The following is a 24,611-nucleotide window of genomic DNA, read 5'->3' on the forward strand; positions in this document are numbered from 1 at the left end:
AAACCAGGCAAAGACACCCCAAAAAAAGAAAATTACAAGACTAATATCGCTGATGAACATAGATGCAAAAATACTCAACAAAATATTAGCAAATCAAATTCAAAAATACATCAAAAAGATCATCCATCATGATCAAGTAGATTTATTCCAGGGATGCAAGGACAGTACAGTATTTGAAAAACCATCAACATCATCCACCACATCAACAAACAGAAGGACAAAAACCTCATGATCATCTTCATAGATGCTGAAAAAGCATTTGACAAAATTCAACATCCATTCAGACAAAACCTCTAAACAAAATGGGTATAGAGGGCAAGTACCTCAACATAAAAAAGGCCATATATGACAAACCCACAGCCAACATCATATGTAACAGTGAGAAGCTGAAAGCTTTTCCTTTAAGATCGCGAACAAGACAAGGATGCTCACTCTCCCCACTTTTATTCAACACACTGGAAGTCCTAGCCACAGCAATCAAACAACACAAAGAAATAAAAGGCATCCAAATTGGTAAGGAAGAAGTCAAACTGTCACTGTTTCCAGATGACATGATATTGTACATAAAAAACCCTAAAGAATCCACTACAAAACTACTAGAACTACTATCAGAATCCAGCAGAGTTGCAGGATACAAAATTAATACACATAAATCTGTTGCATTCCTATACACTAACGATGAACTAGCAGAAAGAGAAATCAGGAAAACAATTCCATTCACAATTGCATCAAAAAAAATAAAATACATAGGAATAAACCTAACGAAGGAAGTGAAAGACGTATACCCTGAAAACTACAAGACACTCTTGAGAGAAATTAAAGAGGACACTAACAAATGGAAACACATCCCGTGCCCATGGATAGGAAGAATTATTGTCAAAATGGATATTCTGCCTAAAGCAATCTACACATTTAAGGCAATCCTATCAAAATACCAACAGCATTCTTCAACAAACTTCAGCAAATAGTTCTAAAATTCATATGGAACCACAAAAGACTCCAAAGAGCCAAAGTAATCCTGAGATGGAAGAATAAAGCAGGGGGATTACGCTCCACAACTTCAAGCTCTACCTCAAAGCCACAGTAATCAGGACAATTTGGTACTGGCACAAGAACAGATCCATAGACCAATGGAACAGACTAGAGAGCCCAGATATAAGCATATATGGTCAAATAATATATGATAAAGGAGCCATGGACATACAATGGGGAATTGACAGCCTCTTTAACAACTGGTGTTGGCAAAACTGAACAGCTGCATGGAAGACAATGAAACTGGATTATTGTCTAACCGCATACACAAAAGTAAACTCAAAATGGATCAAAGGCCTGAATGTAAGTCATGAAACCATAAAACTCTTAGAAGAAAACATAGGCAAAAATCTCTTGAATATAAACATGAGCAACTCTTTTCTGAAAGCATCTCCTTGGGCAAGGGAAACAAAAGCAAAAATGAACAAATGGGACTACAGCAAGCTAATAAGCTCCTGTACAGCAAAAGATATCATCAGCAGAACAAAAAGGCACCTTACAGTGTGGGAAAACATATTTGTAAATGACATATCCAACATGGGGTTAACATCCAAAATATATAAAAAACTCACATACCTCAATACCCAAAAGACAAATAACCCGATTAAAAAATGTGTGAAGGATAGGATCAGACAGTTCTCCAAAGAAGAAATTCAGATGGCCAACAGGCACATGAAAAGATGCTCCACATTGCTAATTATCAGGGCAATGCAAATAAAAACCACAATGGGATACCACCTCACCCCAGTTAGGATGGCCAACATCAAAAAGATTAGGAACAATAAATGCTGGCGAGGATGCGAAGAAGGGGAAACCGTCCTACACTGCTGGTGGGAATGTAAGCTAATCAACCTTGTGGAAAGCAATATAGAGTTTCCTCAAAAAACTAAAAATAGAAATACCATTTGACCTCAGAATTCCACTCCTAGGAATTTACCCAAAGAGAACAACTTCTCAGATTCCAAAAGATATCTGCACCACTATGTTTATTGCACCACTATTTATGATAGCCAAGATATGGAAGCAACTTAAGTGTCCATCAGTAGATGAATGGATAAAAAAGAGGTAGTACATATACACAATAGAATATTATTCAGCCATAAGAAGAAAACAAATCCTACCATTTGCAACAACATAGATGGAGCTAGAGGGTATTATGCTCAGTGAAATAAGTCAGGCAGAGAAAGACAAGTGCCAAATGATCTCCCTCATTTGTGGAGTATAACAACGAAGCAAAACTGAAGGAACAAAACAGCAACAGACTCACAAAGTCCAGGAAGGGACTAGCAGTTTACCCAAGTGGAAGGGTGGGAAAGGGTGGGTGGGGAGGAAGAGAGGAAGGGGATTGAGGGGTATTATGATTAGTACACATGGTATGGGGGTGATCTTGGGGAAGACAGTGTAGCAGAGAGAAGACAAATAGTAACTCTGTGGCATCTTACTACACTGATGGACAGTGACTGCTATGGGTTATGGGGGAGTGGACTCAGTAATATGGGTGAATGTAGTAACCACATTGTTTTTCATGTGAAACTTTCATAAGAGTGTATATATATCAAGGATACTTTCATAAAGAAATAATGGCAAAGCATTTAAAAGAGTCTCTTTATCTACCTCATGAGATACTCCACAAATAAGAAAAATGAAAGTTTTTAAGAATGCAAATGTGCTATCCAAGTCATTATTAATAGGATTTAAAAATAAGTCCACTTCTTGTTACTGTTTTACTCTGGAACTTATGACGAATATTTAATCATTATAAATAAAAGTGTCACCACTTATTAGTGGGAACTTCTTAACATGTTAATCATTCAAATTCAGGATGTCAACTGTCATTTAACAGAAAGACATAGAGTCAAAAAACCTAAGTTTAAGGTTCACCTCTTGCCTGTACAGCTGAGTAAACCTGCTCCAATCATTTCATCTTGAGATACACTTACTATATCTCATTTCTAACTGAAATGTATTTATTTTACAGGGAATCCTTTATGAGGAACAAATATGATAACATGTAGTCATTTTATAAACTATAAATCACTATCAAAATATAAGGTGATCATATTATAGTACATGACAGGATCTTAAAGTGACCAAGCAATTTTCTAATGATCTTTGTTAACATTTAAATTGGAGCAAGCACACAGTCTTAAAGCCTGAGCACGTTATATTTATTTTATCTTAAAATTATGTATTTCCAATAGATGTGCTACACAAAAGATGGAGCATAGTCTCTTCACCAGAAAGGGAGATCAACTTGGTGAACTTGAAAAAAGATGCAAAGTATGGCTTAGGTAAGTCACTGTGAAATTTTTAAAGACGTTCAACTATTCAAAGAGAAAAAGTCTGAAACAGTATTAGCATTGTCATTGAGGTACTGGCCCACTTCTGATCAAGATACTTGCTGCCCACCATCAACCCCTTCACCCCATCCACCCAATCAGGAAATACCAGAGATAAAATGCTTACGAGCAATATTTTCAACAAGTTTAACAGTCCCATTCATGTACGTTACTTTTAATCATATTTGATAAGAGTCTGTACACTTCTGTGTGTTAAGCAGGCTAATCATTAGTGTCTGAAAGCACCAGTATCATGACAATCTTTTTCAAATGTGCTGTTTCACAGGATTTCAAATTATTGGTGGGGAGAAGATGGGAAGACTGGATCTGGGTGTTTTTATTAGTTCAGTTACCCCTGGAGGACCAGCTGACTTGGATGGATGCTTAAAGCCAGGTACTTTTTTTTAGGTAACTTCCTAAATCCTTATTGACAGGTATAAATTTGCACAGATGACAAAAGTAGAACCCAGACCAAACAAAAATAATGGGGGTAGAGACATTTCTAAGATTAAGCATGAATTTCTCTTTCTTGTTGAAAATAACTGCATTGTCTGTTTTTATAGGAGACCGTTTGATATCTGTGAACAGTGTGAGTCTGGAGGGGGTCAGCCACCATGCTGCAATTGAAATTTTGCAAAATGCACCTGAAGACGTGACACTTGTTATTTCTCAGCCAAAAGAGAAGATATCCAAAGGTAATGTTGTACATGTATGTGTCTGGTTTCACTTTTCACAAGAACTTCAATACCTTGGCTCAATAAATTGGATTTAAGCTCCTTATTTCCTTTCTGGAAATTTGATATGTGCAGTTCTGATTGTTATAATTCTATGCATCAGTGTAACTTCTCATTCATCACTTGCAAGATTTTCTCATTCCTCTTTATAACACATGCATTAAAAGCAGATTTCTTGTGCAAAATCAATGTTACTTAAGTAAATTCTAACTACTTGGTGTGTTCCATCACTCCTTAGGCCAAATCAGAAATAAAATTCTTTATCATTGCCTAAATAATATAGTTATATACTGGTTATCTATGAAGTCCTGTCCTGAACCAGATAATAAAATGAAAAAAGATAACAACATCCCAGAAATTTAAAAACCAGACCATATCCTCTTATCTCATAATCCCTGCCGTTAGCATGTTGTGGGAGGAAAGACCCTTGACCTAGATCTGATGGCTTGACTTTGAGCCATGACTATGCCACCTGGTAGGTGTATGCATAAAGTCCTCTTGAGCACAGTTGTTTTTCTTTTTCTAAAGAAGAGACAGTGATCTCGGCCCTGCCTTGCACAGAGATGTTAGGAAGACAAAGCGGCAGGGCAATGCTTGTGAAAGAAGCATAGGCGGCATGTGTAGTGTGGTGCCATGGGCCATGGGACAGGCTCCAGAATCTAGCGTAAGGTTCTGTCTCCACTGCTAAGCACTATGTGCCTAGAGTAAGTCACTTGAACTTGGTAAGCTCACATATGAAATGGTGAAGATAAAACTGCTTTTTTTTGTAGAATATCAGAATTAAATGTGATAATGCATGTAAAGAATTAGCACATTGCCTAGTACATATTAAACACTTGAATGTTTTAGCTGTCATAATTAACAGTATTTTCAAAAACATTGAAGTGCTAAATACACCTACGTTACTTTCATCCTAAGGAAACTAGGAATACATAAAAGAATTAATAAAATAATAGCTGAAAAACAAGTTTAGATCATGAATTAGATAGACATTACTTTAGACAATTGTGATAAAATAGAAACAAAAACAAACATATCACATAATATATTGTAACAGAAAAATGTCTTAAATTTTACACAGATGAATCATAGGACATAAAAATTTATTATATTTTATATATGAGTCTTTTTGTCTGGTTTCTTCTCTTATTTACTGGAGATTATGTATGTATGTTATATGTGTGTGTACATACATATATATAGTATTTACATATATAAATTATATTTTGAGCACTCCTTTACTGTAAACAAACCCAAGAGATAGAAACACCACCACCACCTGAAAGAGCCATATAATCTAACTATAGTTCCATCATAGGCAAAGGAAGGTGACTACAGTTGAAAATGTAGTATACCTCTGAATTTCAAGCTGCCAAAACCAAAAAAAAAGGCAGAACATTGGGTTCCATTACTCACCCTTACTTTGGCAAAAGAAACATATGAATTTAGGAGGAATTCATTTTCCCCCTAAATAAAGCCCTGAGGGATTCCTATCTTAATTTTGTTTTCAATAAATGTCTTGTAAGAAATTCATTCATTTGGTCAATAAATATTTTTGAGTGCCTGGATGTACAAGATATAGGACCTCTACCCTCATGAAACTTAAACTTTATCAAGGGAGACAAGTATTGCACAACTAACTAAACAGGTTGTGAATTATAGCTATAATAAGTGCTAGGAAGAAGCCCAAGATGATAAGAAAGCTTTTAACAAAGACTTTACCTAGTATTGGGATCGATAAAGCCGTTCTCAGCACACTTCCATGTGGTTTTTTATGTTTTACTATCCATTCTCAGCAAAAGTTAAATGCTTAATTTTAAAGTATATTTTTCTGTGAAATTATTTCTCCAGAAAGCTGCATTACTCTCATCGTTCAGTGTAGCCATACTGTAATGTAACTGAAAAGAGAAAACTCAAACGACCTAGAACATTACCAGTATGGACCTCGGGCTATCCCTTCCAATTATCAGTCACTAAACAGGAAGGTTTTTGTTTGTTTGCTAGATTTTTTTTTTTAAGTTACAGAATGTGTATTAGTTAGTTAAAATGAATCCAACTTAAACAGAAACCTATAAAGTAGTAACTAAAATTCCTTTTACCCCATTTCCTAGGGGAACTATTTGTATTGTATATAGTCTCTGTATATTATAGATAATTTTTTTTAAATACCTACATATATACATGTAAAACTTTTTTTTTTTTACTGAAAATTCAAGTATTTTCTAATACTCTAGATAGCAATCCATAACTTGCTCACTCCATGTACTCTGGACATCCATGAATATATGCCTTTTTAATGTGGCATTATATTTCATACTGTAAGCATATCAAAAAAAATTTTTCTGTTGTGTTTCCAGGTTAGCTGTAATTCTCTTTCAAATGTTGCTCCAGCAAATAGATATGTCTACATACCATTGAAAATGTATGTATTTTTAGAGGTTAGGTACCTAGAAGTAGATGAAGGAGTATATACAATTAAATTTTTGACAAGTGCTACTAATTTGCTCAGGTTTTCTCTGTTTACAGTAAATCAAGTAGATATGACAGTGTTCTCCTCACACCATAAGTGGTGTGAGAAATTATTCTCATCTTTGTCAGCCAAATCAGTAGAAAGCCACAGTAAGCTGCATATCCCTGAGCAACAGTGAGAATGTCTTTTCATATATTTATTAGTTATTTGTATGTTGCTCTGAATCTCCAATCTATATATCATACCCTTATTCCATAGGAGTTTTCAATATCTTTCTTACTGACTTTTAAAAGCTCTTTGTATATTAGGGATATTAACTTTGATCGTATTTTGTTATTGCAAATATTTTTTCTCCAGTTGCTTGTTACTCTTTTAAGTTTTACTTGGTTTCCCTTGCTGCATAAAACTTTTCATTTCTTATAAATTTGCATCTGTAATTCTTTTACACACATCTCTGGTTTGTGTCTTACTTAGGAAAGCTTTCTTAAGCAGCTTTTGATAAGAACTATATATAAGAAATTTGGAGATGCCTTCCTTGATAGTTACTAGGAATCCAAAAAATGCAGTCCAATAGGACAATATGAAACAAATATGTAAATAACCAGTAAATAAGGATCAAGGATTTTTGGAGATTTTAATTATCTCCAATCTAGGGAATCAAGAAAATCTTCACAGAGGAGACTCCCTTGAAATTGGTGTTAAAGAATGGAAATGGGGAATTAAGGTAAAAGGGGGTGTACATTTCAATAGAAGTTTCCTCAAGAATGACCTAAATAAATAAAGAGCAAAGGAAACAGCATCTACTATGTTTGTTGGGTCCTTGTCTTGGCTCCAAGCCCCAGGTCAGGTGTTTCGCATCTGTTCTCCTGCCTAAAACCCTCCCAGCAATCATCAGGGAACATTGTCCATGCGTGTAGCACAGGCATGTACATCACTAACCTGTTATTCTCACTGCTGGATTTTGTCTTTCAGTGCCATCTACTTCTGTGCACATTGCCAATGGCATGAAAAACTACACGAAGAAGCCTTCCTACTTGCAAGACATTGCCATAGATTTGTCTGAGGATCACCACTGGCCACGTGGTACCCCAAAGCACATCTCAGAGAGTTCTCTGGGGCTGCCTGGGGGCCTGTGGGAAGGAAGCCTGAGTTCTCAAGATTCCAGAACTGAGAGTGCCAGCTTGTCCCAGAGCCAGGTCAATGGTTTCTTTGCCAGCCGTGTAGTGGGCCAAACCTGGCAGGAATCACAGCATGGCAGCCCTTCCCCATCTGTGATATCCAAAGCCACTGAGAAAAAGAGGATTTCTAGTGACAGTAACCAAAGCAAAACTAAAACCCCAGGCATTTCTGATGCAATGTATTACTCTGACCGTGGAGATTCAGATACGGATGAAGCCACTTATTCCAGCAGTCAGGATCATCAAACACCAAAACAGGCATAGTTTAATTTGAATCTCTGGTTATTTTTCTTTTCTTTTCTTTTTTCTTTTCTTTTCTTTTCTTTTTTCCATTTAGCAAAGCAAACAAAAGCAAATACATTATAGAGCAGAATAATCTACTATAAACTGCTTAATTTATTCTGGAAAGGATGAATAGTTTATTTTGCTACTAACTGCTACTGCATTTGATGCTTACTTTCAAGGGAATTAGCAGCATTCAATACTAACTATAAAATGGTTGTTCTGGGAACTTTCTACTTGATAATACAAAGGAATGAATTAGCAGATTATGATTTTTTATACAAATTATTCATCTCTTGTGTACTTAATGTGTACATTAATAAGAGAATTTATCTGAAAAACTTGTTCCTATAGTTCACACAATGGGCCGTTGACTTTACTATCAAGAGCCTAAATCTTCTGAGGTTCTGACTGTAAGATAATAAGAAAAACAACATATAAAATTGCTCATTTCCTAGAAATGATAAAAATTTAAAGTAATATTCACAAGTGGATTCAAAAAAGTACCTTAAGCCCTTTGTTCACTGAAAAACCAACCTTATAAGGATTATGCCCTGTATATGAGGCTTAGCTTATGTTTATATTGGATTTGTAAACGGAAGCAAGGTAAACATGAAGCCAACTCATCTTAGAGGCCCAAGTTAAAAGCTACTGCTTGATACATACTGATTTTTAAAGGAAATACAAATGTTTTCTAAATTTTGGAGTATAAAGTGCATTGGACAAGGATTATGTAAAAGGCAGGTTTAAACTAGTTTCTGAGCTTCCATATTTAGTTGTTTGACCTGAAGCAAACCCTTTAAACTCTAGACCTCAATTTCCTCAACCATAAAATATGAAGATACTGGATTAGAAGATCTCTAAGATCTCTTCCAACCCTCATGATCTTTGAATCCACTCTATCCTTTAATGTCTTGCTTTTTCTTAATTTTTCCAAAAGACACATACTGATCTTTCAGTAATAATTCATTTTGACTCTAACAAGAAATCCTTTTGTTTGTTTTTCTTTGTTAAGGAATCTTCCTCCTCAGTGAACACATCCAACAAAATGAATGTTAAAACTTTTCCTTCATCACCTCCTAAACCTGGAGATATCTTTGAGGTTGAGCTTGCTAAAAATGATAACAGCCTGGGGATAAGTGTCACGGTACTGTTTGACAAGGTTTTCAAATATTTTCTCTTTCCACAGTCTTTGTAAGCCAGTTTATTAATTGAATTGTTTTGTTTCAAAAAGGAAACTTGTCAAAATATTTCTAAAATTAAATACTGAATCATACCTTAAAACTTTTTTTAAAAAAACTGAACATGCTAGTCACTTTTTCCTGTAGTTTAAAGGTATTAGACAAATACTCTGTCCCCATAGAGTTCATACTAGTTTGATCTGAATTCACAACTTGGAAAATATAAAACTAATAAGTATGCTTTTTATACATTTGACAGCTTCTGCATGACCATGGAATAATACATTTTAACCTATGCCATAAATAATTAAAGTCTAATGTATGCCTTTTCTCTCCATAATATAACTTAACTTGTGAACCTGATTAGTATCTTAAAATTAGAGGTTTCCAAGGAGTGTATGTAACTTTAAGGTTGTTAAAATATGAGCATAGGCTATTTGATGAAATTACTTTAGATTTCTATTTATAGACATGCTATGCCCTAAATTATAACATTATCATTCACGGTATTTGAAGGATATTGTTAGTTATGGAAAGCCATTTAGGAACATGGTAGAAATAGCACTATTGACATTTAGAAATCAAAAAGAAAACCTAATTTTTTATCACTTTAAGAAATACTGTAATCCTTTTCCCATTACCTTTAATGTCTTTAGAATTTTATCTTCCTATTGTGAAGGGAAACAAAAGCTATATATCCACAAGAGATGGAGAATCTACTTATTAGATCTCACCTACACTATAACAGAAGTTCTCTGCCAAAACCTTCTAAAGCAATAAAAAAAATTTTCTTTGACTCATGAGATTTTCTTTATGATTAGAAAATTAAATCTGATGGATATTATTTGCATATGCTGTTTTCTCACAGTTATATTCTCACATTGCATAGATGAATTTTTCTTTTCCTTGCTCATAATGCATGGTGTAGACTTACAAAAGAAGAGCAATTCCTCACATAGTCAAAATCTGGCATGTTGTTATTTTTGAATAGTTTTTCTTAAAAGTAACTTCTTTAACATTTGGAAAACTTAGCTGAAAATATTCTTAGTTATTGAAGTAACCAATTCTTGGTTATTGCATGTGCTGACATGGTGCTGCTTTGGCGGATGAAAACTTCATAGGTTCATATTTGAAAGTTGTAGTGCAAATGTCTTCATATTGCAAAATGTTATTTTATTTCTCTTTTTCCACATAGGGAGGTGTAAATACCAGTGTCAGACATGGAGGCATTTATGTGAAAGCTGTTATTCCCAAGGGTGCAGCAGAGTCTGATGGTAGAATTAACAAAGGTAGAGTGTTTGTGCATGTACAGGAATTATACATAGAAATATCATTTCAAATAAACAAGAAATTAGGAAGTTGATAATAAAACCTCCAGATTATTGATAATATAAAATAAAAATTTATGCAATTCTTTTAAGACTACCACATTAAAAACTTGTTGATGTCATACCAAAAACTCTTCTTCCCAGCTTACTCTGTAGTATCAGAAAACATCTTGACAATGTTTTTTAGTTCATGTTTTATACTTTTTAAAAAGCAAATTACCAAAAAATAGGAAAGGGATAGTGTCCTTGTAAAAACACTGATATTACATTTCTAATAAGGCCTTACTAGGTTAATTCCCTCCAATCTCTCTGAATTTGTAGTTCAGTTTATCTTTTTCCATGCCTAATTTATAGGTGATCGTGTCCTAGCTGTCAATGGAGTTAGTCTGGAAGGAGCTACTCATAAGCAAGCTGTGGAAACACTGAGAAATACAGGCCAGGTAATAGAAAGATACCTTAGAAGAACATATTAATGTGTGAATAGTATCAGTCTCATTGAATTCTCCAAATTTGTTCATCAACAAGTGAAGCCTACTTCATGTAAATATTCTGGTTTTCTTCCAAATTGGGAAACAGGTATTATGATGAGAGATTTTTCCTGAGGAAACTGGTCTGTATCACATTTAGCCCTAATAGTACCAGAGATCTAACAGGAGGAAGGGTGAATATTGTAGTTTAAGATTTTTTCATAAACATCTACAAACATCTAGTAATGTTCACTTCTAGTCAGTCTTCAGCCCAAAGGCTGAATTTGTTTTTCTCTAATACATTTTGAGTCAGGAAGTGGTCTTTATATTGTAGTCTAGTGGTGACTTTATTCTAATACCCAAATTTTCTGTAACATGTTTATGTTATTTCTATAATAGAATTTTTCTTTTTAATCATTTATATTTTTGTACAGAAAATAGTTGATTTTGAAATTTTCAATTCCTTTGTTTTTGTCCCTTTACCTATAATTTGGTGGACCAGGTAGTTACTTTAAATGATATTACAGCATCAACTATACAAAATCCTGAAAAGTTACCTACTTTCTTATAATTCTTCTTAGTTAATGAAGAGCTGTTCCATTATTCCAGGTGGTACATCTGTTGTTGGAAAAAGGACAGTCTCCAGCATCTAAAGAACATGTCCCTATAATCCCACAGTGTACACTTCCAGACCCAGATGCCCAAGCTCAAGCCCCAGAAAAAATGATGAAGAAAATGACTCATGTCAAAGACTACAGCTTTGTCACTGAAGGTCAGGCCTTGTGAGATTTGTCATGACACCCTTAAACTTATTCCTAGCTTATTCAAAAGTATAAATTTTGCGTGTTGGGTCACAACTTATGACTGAATCTGGTCAAGTGTAAATAGTAATCCAGTGCTGCACTATACCAATTTAAGAAAACCAGACACATATTTACAGCTCTGAAAGTCTGAAAGACTTTGGATAATGAAGTCATGTATGAAACATTAGGCTCACTTAGTGTAGTACCTTAAATAGTTGTAAAATACAAACTGAAGTTTGTAAGGGAAAAGAACAATACATAAACAGTTGCTGAGAACTGGCTTCAAACCCACATGAGAAATTGAGTCTTACATTCTCTATACTTTAATTTTATGGACTTGTCAAGATGACCCTGGACAGAGATTCACTAATAGTTTGAGATAGGTCTTCCTTACAAACTTTGTCAACTCTTGGACATACCATTAATTGGTAGTAAAATAAGAAAGTTAAGAATGATGTAGGTTTATGTAACCTTTTCATGAGATTAAGTGTGTTCATAATATAAAATACCCTTCTGAGATTCCATCTGTCTTCCTTTTAAGGGGCATAAATGTCTTTTACTTTATTGTGATAATATATAGTCATTATTTTGTCTTTTATTTTAAATCCTTATTTGATTACACAAACATTAACAACTCTAAATTAGTCCCAAGAAAAAGGAGAGAAAAAAAAAGCCCAGCATATATTATTTCTCCTGATTATGAAAATAAAATTAGCTTTCTCTCACTGCATTTCATTCATTGCTCTTTCTTTGAATATGTTTTTTCATTCATTTCTAGTTATTCTTCTTTTAATTTCTTTTGTTGATAAGAATTTATTGTAATGCCATTGCAATTTGCTGGATTAAATTATACCCACAAAAATATTAGCATGTCAGCTTACTTCCCCATACCATTCTTTAACATTTGTTTTGCTTTTCTTACCATCTTGCTCCAATTTATATACCTGAATTTCTTTCATTCTTCTCCTTTCCTGGATTTTTCCCGCTTTTTTCTCTGTTGTATAATCTTTGAAAACACTTGGGACTAAAGCGTGATTTCATTTTCAGAATCCTGATTTCAGAACCTTCTTTTCTGTTCAAGTAACTTAGTTCATTAAGTTAATTTTCTTAATGATAGTGTGTGGAATAGGATTTGTGTGTATAAACTAGAAGTGCCATAAGTGCACATGAAGTTGTAAATATTGTGGGAAAATAGGCTTTTAAAATGTGTCTAAAAGTATATGTGTTAATATGTTCAAATGTAAAGACATCATGTTAATATTTAAATTTCTTAATGCTTTTTTTCTCCAGAGAATACATTTGAGGTAAAATTATTTAAAAATAGCTCAGGCCTGGGTTTCAGTTTTTCTCGAGAAGATAATCTTATCCCTGAGCAAATGAATACCAGCATAGTAAGGGTTAAAAAGCTCTTTCCTGGACAGCCAGCTGCAGAAAGTGGACAAATTGATGTAGGAGATGTTATCTTGAAGGTGAATGGAGCCTCTTTGAAAGGACTGACTCAGCAGGTGAGCCCTAGCACATGGAGTGTAGCATTTTTAATGATGAGATAGATTGGCTTTTCAGAATGATTTCACAATGCTAGTTTAACTGTATCTTTATTTGTCACTTATGATACCCCCAGGAAGTTATATCTGCTCTCAGAGGAACATCTCCAGAAGTATGCTTACTTCTCTGTAGACCTCTACCTGGTGTGCTACCAGAAATCGACCCTGCTCTTTTGGTGAGACCTATGAAAAGTAGTTTATTTTTTAAAGGATATCAAGAGATTAATTCAACTGTATTGGTTTCATCATCGATCTCTTGGGTTTCATGATAGGTATTTCTTTAGGAATTTTGTGTGCATCATTTATCCTCTGAGTGAATTCTATATTTAAATATAAAGTAATTCAATTCACTTTCTCTTCTCTCCCTTCCAGTTCTCGTATTCTAGGATTTCTAGGAGTTTAGGAATTTCTTTTCTAAACTTAAATAGGAAAAGACATAAAATAATGGTTATAAAAACCTTTGTCTGTATCTTCATTGAACCAAACTGGGAAGAATAATTCTCATTCTGAAATAGGTTAGATAAAAATGAGAATTATTTAAGATGTTTTTGCCTTTATTTTTAACACTAGAAATCACAGAGTAAGCAATATGTTTGCCCACTTTTCTTTCTTATGTCAAGGAATAGCTAAAAGATCCAAAATCTGTTTATAAATTGCATACTGATAGGAAGGAATCCACACATAAAAGAATAATAATGGAATTGAAGTAAGACAGCCTTTGGCCTGTTTACTTAAAACAGTGCTCTATTACCAGTGAACATAACCCCTGACTATGAAAGGCAGGAGTGTCTGGCCCCAGGAACTTTCACCCTTATATCAGAGAGAGGGGGAAATGTTAGAACCACATTAATAGGAAAATAGCATTTCTATAAGGTGCATTAAAAGTAGCATTGTAAGTTACTACATTGATTTGGGACACTAAATAGGAAGAACTGAGTGGAATTCTCTTGATAAGTATGTATATATTTATGTATGTATTATAAATTGATACTTATGTAAAGTATGTAAATTGATATCTTTCTGGAAATATATCTGGAAATATTTAACAAGGCCTTTAAAAACATCTTATGAGCTGATTGTTATATAAAAAATTTCAAGGAAATAATGAGAAACTCAGATGAAAATATGCATACAAAAATGTTCTAGATTTCTATTAATAGTAAAAAGCTAGAAACAACTTTGTATCTAGTAAAAGAATTCTAAAGTAAAATTAAAGGTATAATCATCTGTAGGTTTATTATGCAGCTTTATACATTGTTTTTAAAGTATATTTAAGGATCTCAGAAAATACTTATGATAGAAACCTAAACTTTGAAAGTAGAATACAAAGTACAACACATGCTATAACCTCAATTCTGATTTAAAGTATGAGATTTATATTTTTTTCCTCTGAGCATAAATTACTTTTGTTATCAAAAAATTACTTGAATATTTTGATAGAAAAGTGCTATTGCTCAACATGTTCATTTTCAGTTAAGGGTTCTAAAGTTAATACAGTTGACCCTTGAACAATGTTGCAGGTTAGGGGCACCAACCCCCAGCACAATTGAAAATCCACATACAACTTTGACCCTCACCCAAAACTTAACTGTTACTCCTTACTGTTGACCAGGAGCCTTACTAATAACATAAACTATCGACTAATACATATTTTGTATGTTATATGTATTATATACTGTATTCTTACAATAAAGTAAGCTTGAGGAAAGAAAATGTTTATTTAAATTGTTGCAAATCTCAAAGATTATTTCCAACATATTTATTGAAAAAAATCTACACGTAAGTGGAGCTGCCTAGTTCGAACATATTGTTCAAGGGTCAGCTATATAAGTTGCTACACTGATCTCTTTAAATGTGTCCATTACAGACCCCACTGCACTCTCCAGCACAAGTACTTCCAAACAACAATAAAGAACCTTCTCATCCATTATGTGTGGAGCAAGGCATCAGCTCAGATGAAAATGAAGTGAATGAAAAAAGCGAGAAACAATGCATGTCCCCATCCAGAAGAGATAGTTATAGTGACAGCAGTGGAAGTGAAAAAGAAGATTTAGTGAAAGCTCCAGCAAAGACACCAAATATGAGCTGGGGTTCAGCTTTGCATCAGACTCCAAGCAATGTGGTATCACAGGCACAAAGTCAACATGAAGCACCCAAGAGTCAAGAAGATACCATTTGTACCATGTTTTACTGTCCTCAGAAAATACCTAATAAATCAGAACTTGAGGAAAGGTATTATCAATATTATATATAGCAATCAAAGCAACTGGCTGTTCTCAGTAACAGGAGCAGCAACCTACATTTCCCTAAGAATGAAGTGTGTCTGTATTTTAACTTCAGAGTGGTTAGGTGGATGGTGAACATTGACTATTGAGCTATTATAACTGACAGTTTTTGTTAGCAAACCATTAAGCTCTCTAACTATACAACTTGAGCCCTGCTGCTGTCTTGAACATATTTACTAGTAATTGTGAAAGTTATTTGCATTTCACCATCAATCATATTACTTGACAGAGAGAAGAGAACTACTTAGATAGTGATGGGGCAGAAGAATTGGGAATAAAAATGTAAAGGGAGGTGGTAGGGAAAAAGTGGTAGAGAGTTTGTAAATGATAGGATCTAAAAGAGTACAGAAGATGGGGAAAGAATAATTGAAATCATAGAAGCATAAAAAGAGAAAGACTACATCTATACTTCTAATGGTTATTCATACATTTTACTGTTCAGTTACATCTTTGTGTATATCCAGGTCCTATCATATTTGTTCAAGTGTTTTTGTTTTTCTTATTGCATCACCGAAAATATTCACAGAAGTTTTTTTTTCTCTTATTTCTTCTTTTTTTTTATTATGTAACATACAGAGTAGGCTTCTGATAACATAAGCTATTGTCTTGAATTAACAACTGGAATCAAAAGTATATTTATTTAAACTGTCTTACTGATTGATGAAGCTTAAAGAGCTTCAAAATAGAATATGGACAGAGAATAAAAATTGATAATGTTAGCATATAAGAGAAGTGAAATAAATTGCCAGTCCAGAGTCAGACAAAAAGTAGCTAGGATCTCAGTTAAAAGCAGACATGAATATTTGTTAGGCATTTTCTGTTTGTGGCCCAATCATACTATATTGACATTGAAATGTATTTGAAAACAATCTTATTTCTTTGTCTCTGTAGTAATTCTCCTTCCCCTCCACCACCGGATGTGACTCCTGGGCAGAGTTGTCAGTCTCAGTCAGAATCTGCTTCCACTAATTCAATGAATAAATACCATACACATTATACTTCTGAACCAACTAGACAAGAAGGCTTGACATCTTTGAAAAATGACTTGGAAAACCACCTTGAAGACTTGGAGCTGGTGAGTTGTTTCCTTTATACTAACAAAATACCATATTTTCTCAAGTAAGATGAGGCTATCTTTTAGAGAAGCTTTCTATCTGTGTCCATAACTAGATAACATACCTGGTATGTTTCTCTGCTGAGAATTTAGGAACAAGGCAAAATACCTGGGTACAAATCCTGTCTACCACTGACTTGCTTGCAGTTTGGCCAGTACTGTGGACAAATTAATTCTTCTGAGTCTTAGTAGTTTGGGCTATAAATGGGGATAGTAACTTCATAGGATTCTGGTGTGAATTAAATGAAATAACATATGTAGACACCTAACATAGTATGTGCTATTTCTCACATTCTGTTATGTTATTGACTATTTAATTTTTTTAATCGGGTTTGAGTGTATTTTTTTTTCTTCTCCACATTTTGTGTATATGTGTGCCCACATGGAATCCTTTACATTGTGCTAATAGACCCTAGAACTTCTACACCACAAATTCAGTTTGGAAGCCAAATGTCCAAGAATATCCTTTACATTGATTAAAAGTCAGCCTTTTTCAATACTGTGTTTATAATCCAAGTAATAAATATTTATTGTGGGAAAATTAGAAAACAAAAAAAATTGAAATACTCTACCACCCAAAACCATAAACATTTTAGAGTTAATCTTTCTAGGTACTTTGTTTGCCAATAAGGGCATATGTGTTGATCATCTTCAGTTTCATCCTCAGCACTAGAGTGAAAATAATCTTTGAATGATTTCCTTAGAAATCTGTCATCATACCTGTAAGGTGTCTCAGTTCAAATGTTTAAAAATATTTTTTTTTTACACAACTAAATACAGGAAGTTATGATAATGTAATCACTCAAAGACTTCATATTTTTTGGAAGAGAAAACTTTCTTTTGTGGCTCTTGGCATCTATCTTGGTTGTTTAGAAATAGGTGATGATTTTTCTGGACCTTCCCCTCAAGATACTCTTTATCATCAAAGTACAATTACTAATGTATCCTTGTTTATCCTGAAAATACAAGAATTGAAGCAGGAGTAAGGTCTGCCTCTGCTGTCTCTAAACAAACACATGATGTTGTATTTAAACCCAATTTTTACATGGGGGAACTTTATATCAAGAATTGATTGACCTGGCTTCTCCACTTGGGTGAAATAAATAACTTTATAAGGTTTAGTTTCCTCCTCCAATGGCTATAATAGTTATCTCTCTTTGTATCTATAGCATAAAATAGATAACCTAAAGAAATCACTGTTTTCTTCTCTAGGAAGTAGAACTCCTCATTACCCTAATTAAATCAGAAAAAGGAAGTCTGGGTTTTACAGTAACCAAAGGCAATCATAGTATTGGTTGTTATGTTCATGATGTCATTCAGGACCCAGCAAAAAGTGATGGAAGGCTAAGACCTGGGGATCGTCTCATAAAGGTAAGACATTAAGTAGAACAGATTTGTGCAAATATGGTCAGACGAAGCCAGAGCTGGAGAATGAAGAAGGTTGAGTTAATATAACACTCTGTTTCTCTGTTAGGTTGAGTTAATATAACACTCTGTTTCTCTGTTATGTTTTCCTTCTCTACCTCTTAAAAGTAAAGGCCTTTATATAGATAACAGATGGGGAAATGTTTAAAAAGTTCCCCTTTTAATTTGAAAGTCTCTAACCTCAGCTAGAGTTCAACAACCTATCTTGGGTCTCAGGAACAGAAAGTTTCTTAAATTACTTTTGGGATAAATTTCCCATATTAGCAAAATGATGCATTTGTTAGGTATTTTACAGTATTATTTCACCTATAATTAATTATTGTGATTCACTTACTGGCTATTATATATTATAACAGTTTGTAATAGGAAGGTTGTTATATTTTTGTGGCAACTTCTTTGTTCTAAACATCTTAATTCTATTTCACTCTTTTGTCATTTTTGTAGGTTAATGATACAGATGTTACAAACATGACTCACACAGATGCAGTGAATCTGCTCCGAGCTGCACCCAAGACAGTTAGATTAGTTCTTGGGCGAGTTCTAGAATTACCTAGGATGCCAATGCTGCCTCATTTGCTACCTGACATTTCATTAACTTGCAACAAAGAGGAGTTGGGTAATGCAAATTCAAGCTTTGTGCAGTGATTTTTCTTGACTAGATTAAAAGTAAGTGCTCTGAAGACTAAAAAAACAAATAATTTTCTATTCCTTGAAGGTTTTTCCTTATCTGGAGGTCACAACAGCGTTCATCAAGTGGTATACATTAGTGAAATCAATCCGAGGTCAGTTGCAGCCATTGAGGGCAATCTCCAACTACTAGACATCATCCACTATGTGAATGGAGTCAGTACACATGGAATGACCTTGAAAGAAGCTAAGAGAGCATTAGAGATGTCACTCCCTGCAGTGGTGCTGAAAGCAACAAGGTACTCTGCAGTTATTTGTGTGTGTGAAGATGCACTTCAGGCTGTTAGCTATACTCATGTTCTCTTAACAAGATATTCCTAGCAATTCACAAACTAAACTGGCAGGAGTTAATAAAGTTAGAACAGACTTCCTGATAGAAAATCTGAGAGCACAGTGGATTAGTGTTTGGATATATGATTGCAGTTTTTAATAGGGTTACCACCTTTGTCAGGATGTTTTCAGTTGCAAGTAAGAGAAAACACAACTCAACTTGGTTTAAACAAGAAAAGGAATTTACTGGCTTATATGATTTAAGAACTCCGAAGATAAGGAGGTGATCATCAGGAAAATTTGATCAAAGCTCTGGCTCCATTTCTTCACTATTTTCAGTTAGTTTCTGTGTAAGTGTTTCCATCATGATAGTCAGATAGCTATGTCAGTTCCATGCCTAACACCTGTATACCACACCATCCAGAGCAATTTTCCAACAAAACTCTCATCAGTCACCATGGGAAGTAAGGACTGTGTATGGATTGCCTTATACCTAAATTAAGGCCAGGCCCTGAATTGAGACAAATGCATAAGAATATATTGACTGGCCTTGGCCAGTCCTGTTCTATTCCCAGAGATAGGACAGAGTCAGTCCTACCCAAACCTCATGTCTACAACCAATAAGGGACAGAATTACCACATCCACTATACCTTATAACAATCTCACATTATAAGAAATGTTAATGGCAACTTTTGTTTCATGTAATAATGGAAGTAAATTGAAAAAATATGTGTTAGTTTCGAATTACTACAAATTACCATAACCATGGCTTTAAAAAATGCAGATTTATAATCTTAGTAGTTCTGAAAGCCAGAAGTGCAGAATGGGTCTCAGTTGGCTAAAATCAAGATGTTGGCAGGACTGCATTCCTTCTCTAGGCTCCAGGAGAAAACCTATTCCCTTGCCTTTTCCACCTTCTAGAGATTCCTATATTCCTTGGTTGTGGCCCCCCTTCCTTCTTCAAAACCAGCAATCACAGCACTCTCTGCTTCTGTCATCACATCTCTTTCTTTGACTTTCCTGCCTCCCTTATTCACTTCTGAGGGCCCCTGTGATTACATTGGGCCCATCCACATAATCCAGAATAATCTCCTCATCTCTATCTAGATCCTTAATTTACTCACATCTGCTAAATCTCTTTCACTTTATAAGGCAACATATTCACATGTTCTGAGGATTACAATGTAGATAGACATCTTTGAGGGGCCATTATTCTGCCTAACACAATGTACATAAATCCAGGCTTTCTAGATTACAGATTTAGTCATATAAAGGGAAACTTCACATTTATAAAAATGATACATGATAAGTTCTACATAGTGTGTCTCACAAAATATGGGAAGTATAATTAAATATCTTAATCATAAGCTTATTTGTTTTCTATAAACATTTTAAGTTGAATGTGTACTTTTTTCATTGAATGTAATTCCTGAACTGCTTCCCTCATATATTTATTAAAAAATCAGTTATTTTCCTATTTGTAACTGAATATTAATTAGTGGGGGAGGAAAGTGTTCAAACAACCTGGAAAATATTTTTGTAAAAATTAACATCTCTGCTAACCATAGATGTAGGTGAATTTTTGTCTCAAAATCAGTAGAGCACCCTTTTCCCTAGCCTTCAAATCACTTTCTTTTGTCTTTCTTTGATCTTCACTATAGTCACTAAAGACATAGTAATGGTAGCCACAATTACTTTCCCTTTCATTCTTCCTGCAGCTCTCTCTCCACTGTTGTATATGTGCCCTCTCTAAAGTCCACAGCATAGCCATAATGGAGAGGTGCATTTTTTTTTCTTTTTCCCTTTTTTTATTGAAATATCATTGATAAAATATCTTATATTGGTTTCAGATATACAACACACTGGTTCAACAGTTACCCATATTATTAAATCCTCACCCCCACTAGTGTAGTCACTATCTGTCAGCATAGGAAGACGTTGCAGAATATTGGCTATATTCTCCATGCTGTGCTACCATCCCCATGACCAACTTATATTATGATGGAGAATTTCTGTACCCCTTTATACACCTCACCCTCCCCCACAGTACCACCAGTCGCTTCTCAGTGTCTATGAGTCTATGGAGGGGTGTATATATGTGGCAATTGTCTGTATTGGGTCTGTGATTTTATCCTACTTGCAAGGTAATAAGCTAGCCAGTTACTATTTCATGGACACTCATAGAAGGTGTGAAACTCCTAGATCAGAGACAAAACACTTCATTGCTAACGACACCACAGCAGCATGAGCATGATATTCATGACAGTCCACAGGTCTCCTGAGGCCCAGGGAGGTGGCACAGGTAGGCCTAGTGGATTCCTGCACATGCAGGGGATTGTATCACAGGAGAGGAACACTACAGGAAGAACCTGGGAAACCACCCCTTTATGGCAGTCTAAGAACGCCTGCTCCTTCATAAAAACAAAGCAAAAACGGAAGGAACAAAACAGCAGCAGACTCACAGAACACAGGAATGGACTTACAGTTGCCAAAAGGAAAGGGATTGGCAGGGAGTTGGGTATGGGGAGGGGGAAGGGAGGAAGAAGGGGAATAAGGGGCATTATGATTCGCACACATGATGTACAGGGTGGAGGGCACAGGGAAGGCAGTATAGCACAGAGAAGGCAAGTAGTGATTCTATAACATCTTTTTTTTTTTTTGCATTTTTTTTACTAAGGTGTGATTGATATATACTCTTATGAAGGTTTCACATGAAAAAACAATGTGGTTACTACATTTACCCATATTATCAACTCCCCACCCATATCCCAATGCAGTCACTGTCCATCAGTGCAGCAAGATGCCACAGGTCCACTATGTGCCTTCTCTGTGCTACACTGTTCTCCCTGTGATCCCCCACACCATGTGTACTAAACATAATACCCCTCAATCCCCTTCTCCCTCCCTCCCCACCTACCGTCCCACACCCCTCCTGTTTGGTAACCACTAGTTCATTCTTGGAGTCTGAGTCTGCTGCTATTTTGTTCCTTCAGTTTTGCATCATTGTTATACTCCACAAATGAGGGAAATCATTTGGCATTTGCCTTTCTCCACCTGGCTTATTTCACTGAGCATAATGTCCTCCAGCTCCATCCATGTTGTTGCAAATGGTAGGATTTGTTTCTTTCTTATGGCTGAATAGTATTCCATTGTGTATATGTACCACCTCTTCTTTATCCATTCATTTACTGATGGACACTTAGGTTGCTTCCATATCTTGGCTATTGTAAATAGTGCTGCGATAAACATAGGGGTGCATATGTCTTTTTGAATCTGAGAAGTTGTTTTCTTTGGGTAAATTCCTAGGAGTAGAATTCCTGGGGCAAATGGTATTTCTATTTTTAGTTTTTTAAGGAACCTCCATATGGCTTTCCACAGTCGTTGAACTAGCTTACATTCCCACCAACAGTGTAGGAGGGTTCCCCTTTCTCCGCATCCTCACCAGCATTTGTTGTTCTTAGTCTTTTTGATGCTGGCCATCCGTACTGGTGTGAGGTAATATCTCATTGTGGTTTTAATTTGCATTTCCCTGATGATTAGTGATGTGGAGCATCTTTTCATGTGTCTGTTGGCCATCTGAATTTCTTCTTTGGAGAACTGTCTCTTCTTATCCTCTGCCCATTTGTTAATCGGGTTATTTGCTTTTTGGGTGTTGAGGGGTGTAAGTTTTTTATATATTTTGGATGTTAACCTTTGTCGGATATGTCACTTACAGATATATTCTCCAATACTGTAGGATGCCTTTTTGTTCTGCTGATGGTGTCCTTTGCAGTACAGAAACCTTTTAGTTTGATGTAGTCCCATGAGTTCATTTTTGCTTTTGTTTCCCTTTCTCGAGGAGATGTGTTCAGGAAGAAGTTGCTCATGCTTATATTCAGATGTTTGCCAATGTTGCCTTCTAAGAGTTTTATGGTTTCATGACTTACATTCAAGTCTTTGATCCATTTTGAGTTTACTTTTATATATGGAGTTAAACAATAATCAAGTTTCATTCTCTTGCATGTAGCTGTCCAGTTTTGCCAACACCAGCTGTTGAAGAGGCTGTCATTTCCCCATTGTATGTCCATGGCTCCTTTATCGTATATTAATTGACCATATATGGTTGGGTTTATATCAGGGCTCTCTAGTCTGTTCCATTGGTCTATGGGTCTGTTCTTGTGCCAGTACTAAATTGTCTTGATTACTGTGGCTTTGTAGTGGAGCTTAAAGTCAGGGAGTGTAATGCCCCGAGCTTTATACCTCCTTCTCAGAATTCCGTTGGCTATTCGGGGTCTTTTGTGGTTCCATATGAATTTTAGAATGATTTTCTGTAGTTCGTTGAAGAATGCTGTTGGTATTGTGATAGTAATTGCATTGAATCTGTCAATTGCTTTAGGCAGGATGGCCACTTTGACAATATTAATTCTTCCTGTCCATGAGCATGGAATGGGTTTCCATTTATTTGTATCTTCTTTAATTTCTCTTAAGAGTGTCTTGTAGTTTTCAGGGTATAGGTCTTTCGCTTCCTTGGTTAGGTTTATTCCTAGGTATTTTATTCTTTTTGATGCAGTTGTGAATGGAATTGTTTTCTGCTAGTTCATCATTAGTGTATAGAAATGCCACAGATTTCTGTGTATTAATTTTGTATCCTGCAACTTTGCTGAATTCAGATACTAAATCTAGTAGTTTTGGAGAGGATTCTTTAGGGCTTCTTATGTACAGTATCATGTCATCTGCAAACGGTGACAGTTTAACTTCTTCCTTGCCAATCTCGATGCTTTTTATTTCTTTGTGTTGTCTATTGCCATGACTACAACCTCCAGTACTGTGTTGAATAGAAGTGGGGAGAGTGTGCATCCTTGTCTTGTTCCCGATCTTAAAGGAAAAGCTTTCAGCTTCTCGCTGTTCAGTATGATGTTGGCTGTGGGTTTGTCATATATGGCCTTTATTATGTTGAGGTACTTGCCCTCTATACCCATTTTATTAAGATTTTTTATCATGAGTGGATGTTGAACTTTGTCAAATGGCTTTTCAGCATCTATGGAGATGATTACATGGTTTTTGTCCTTTTTGTTGATGTGGTGGATGATGTTGATAGTTTTTCAAATACTGTACCATCCTTGCATCCCTGGAATAAATACTACTTGATCATGATGGATGATCTTTTTGATGTATTTTTGAATTTGATTTGCTAATATTTTGTTGAGTATTTTTGCATCTATGTTCATCAGGGATATTGGTCTGTAATTTTCTTTTTTTGGGGTATCTCTGCCTGGTTTTGGTATTAGAGTGATGCTGGCCTCATAGAATGACTTTGGAAGTATTCCCTCTTCTTCTACTCTTTGGAACACTTTAAGAAGGATGGGTATTAGGTCTTCACTAAATGTTTGATAAAATTCAGCAGTGAAGCCATCTGGTCCAGGCATTTTGTTCTTAGGTAGTTTTTTGATTTCCAGTTCAATATCGTTGCTCTTAATTGGTCTGTTCAGATT

General features: G+C 35.1%; 1 protein-coding gene across 11 annotated transcripts in view; it reads left to right on the top strand.

Moving 5' to 3' along the window:
* Window positions 1-24,611, top strand: part of PTPN13 (protein tyrosine phosphatase non-receptor type 13) — a 235,222-nt gene that overhangs the window by 161,741 nt on the left and 48,870 nt on the right. For 7 of the 11 annotated variants that reach the window (XM_036895853.2, XM_036895852.2, XM_057502419.1 and 4 more), the window contains 15 exons: window positions 3,234-3,323; window positions 3,658-3,765; window positions 3,935-4,066; window positions 7,548-8,011; window positions 9,051-9,197; window positions 10,412-10,505; window positions 10,899-10,984; window positions 11,621-11,783; window positions 13,105-13,319; window positions 13,436-13,534; window positions 15,226-15,590; window positions 16,535-16,718; window positions 17,970-18,128; window positions 18,627-18,798; window positions 18,898-19,108. In XM_036895853.2, coding sequence (XP_036751748.2) covers window positions 3,234-3,323; window positions 3,658-3,765; window positions 3,935-4,066; window positions 7,548-8,011; window positions 9,051-9,197; window positions 10,412-10,505; window positions 10,899-10,984; window positions 11,621-11,783; window positions 13,105-13,319; window positions 13,436-13,534; window positions 15,226-15,590; window positions 16,535-16,718; window positions 17,970-18,128; window positions 18,627-18,798; window positions 18,898-19,108 — 2,689 coding nt within the window. The remainder of the gene's footprint in view (window positions 1-3,233; window positions 3,324-3,657; window positions 3,766-3,934; window positions 4,067-7,547; window positions 8,012-9,050; window positions 9,198-10,411; window positions 10,506-10,898; window positions 10,985-11,620; window positions 11,784-13,104; window positions 13,320-13,435; window positions 13,535-15,225; window positions 15,591-16,534; window positions 16,719-17,969; window positions 18,129-18,626; window positions 18,799-18,897; window positions 19,109-24,611) is intronic. The other 4 variants (XM_036895854.2, XM_057502420.1, XM_036895858.2 and 1 more) reach the window with 1 other exon arrangement.

The sequence above is a fragment of the Manis pentadactyla genome, chromosome 5, assembly GCF_030020395.1.
Source record: "Manis pentadactyla isolate mManPen7 chromosome 5, mManPen7.hap1, whole genome shotgun sequence".
Classification (NCBI taxonomy): Eukaryota; Metazoa; Chordata; class Mammalia; order Pholidota; family Manidae; genus Manis; species Manis pentadactyla.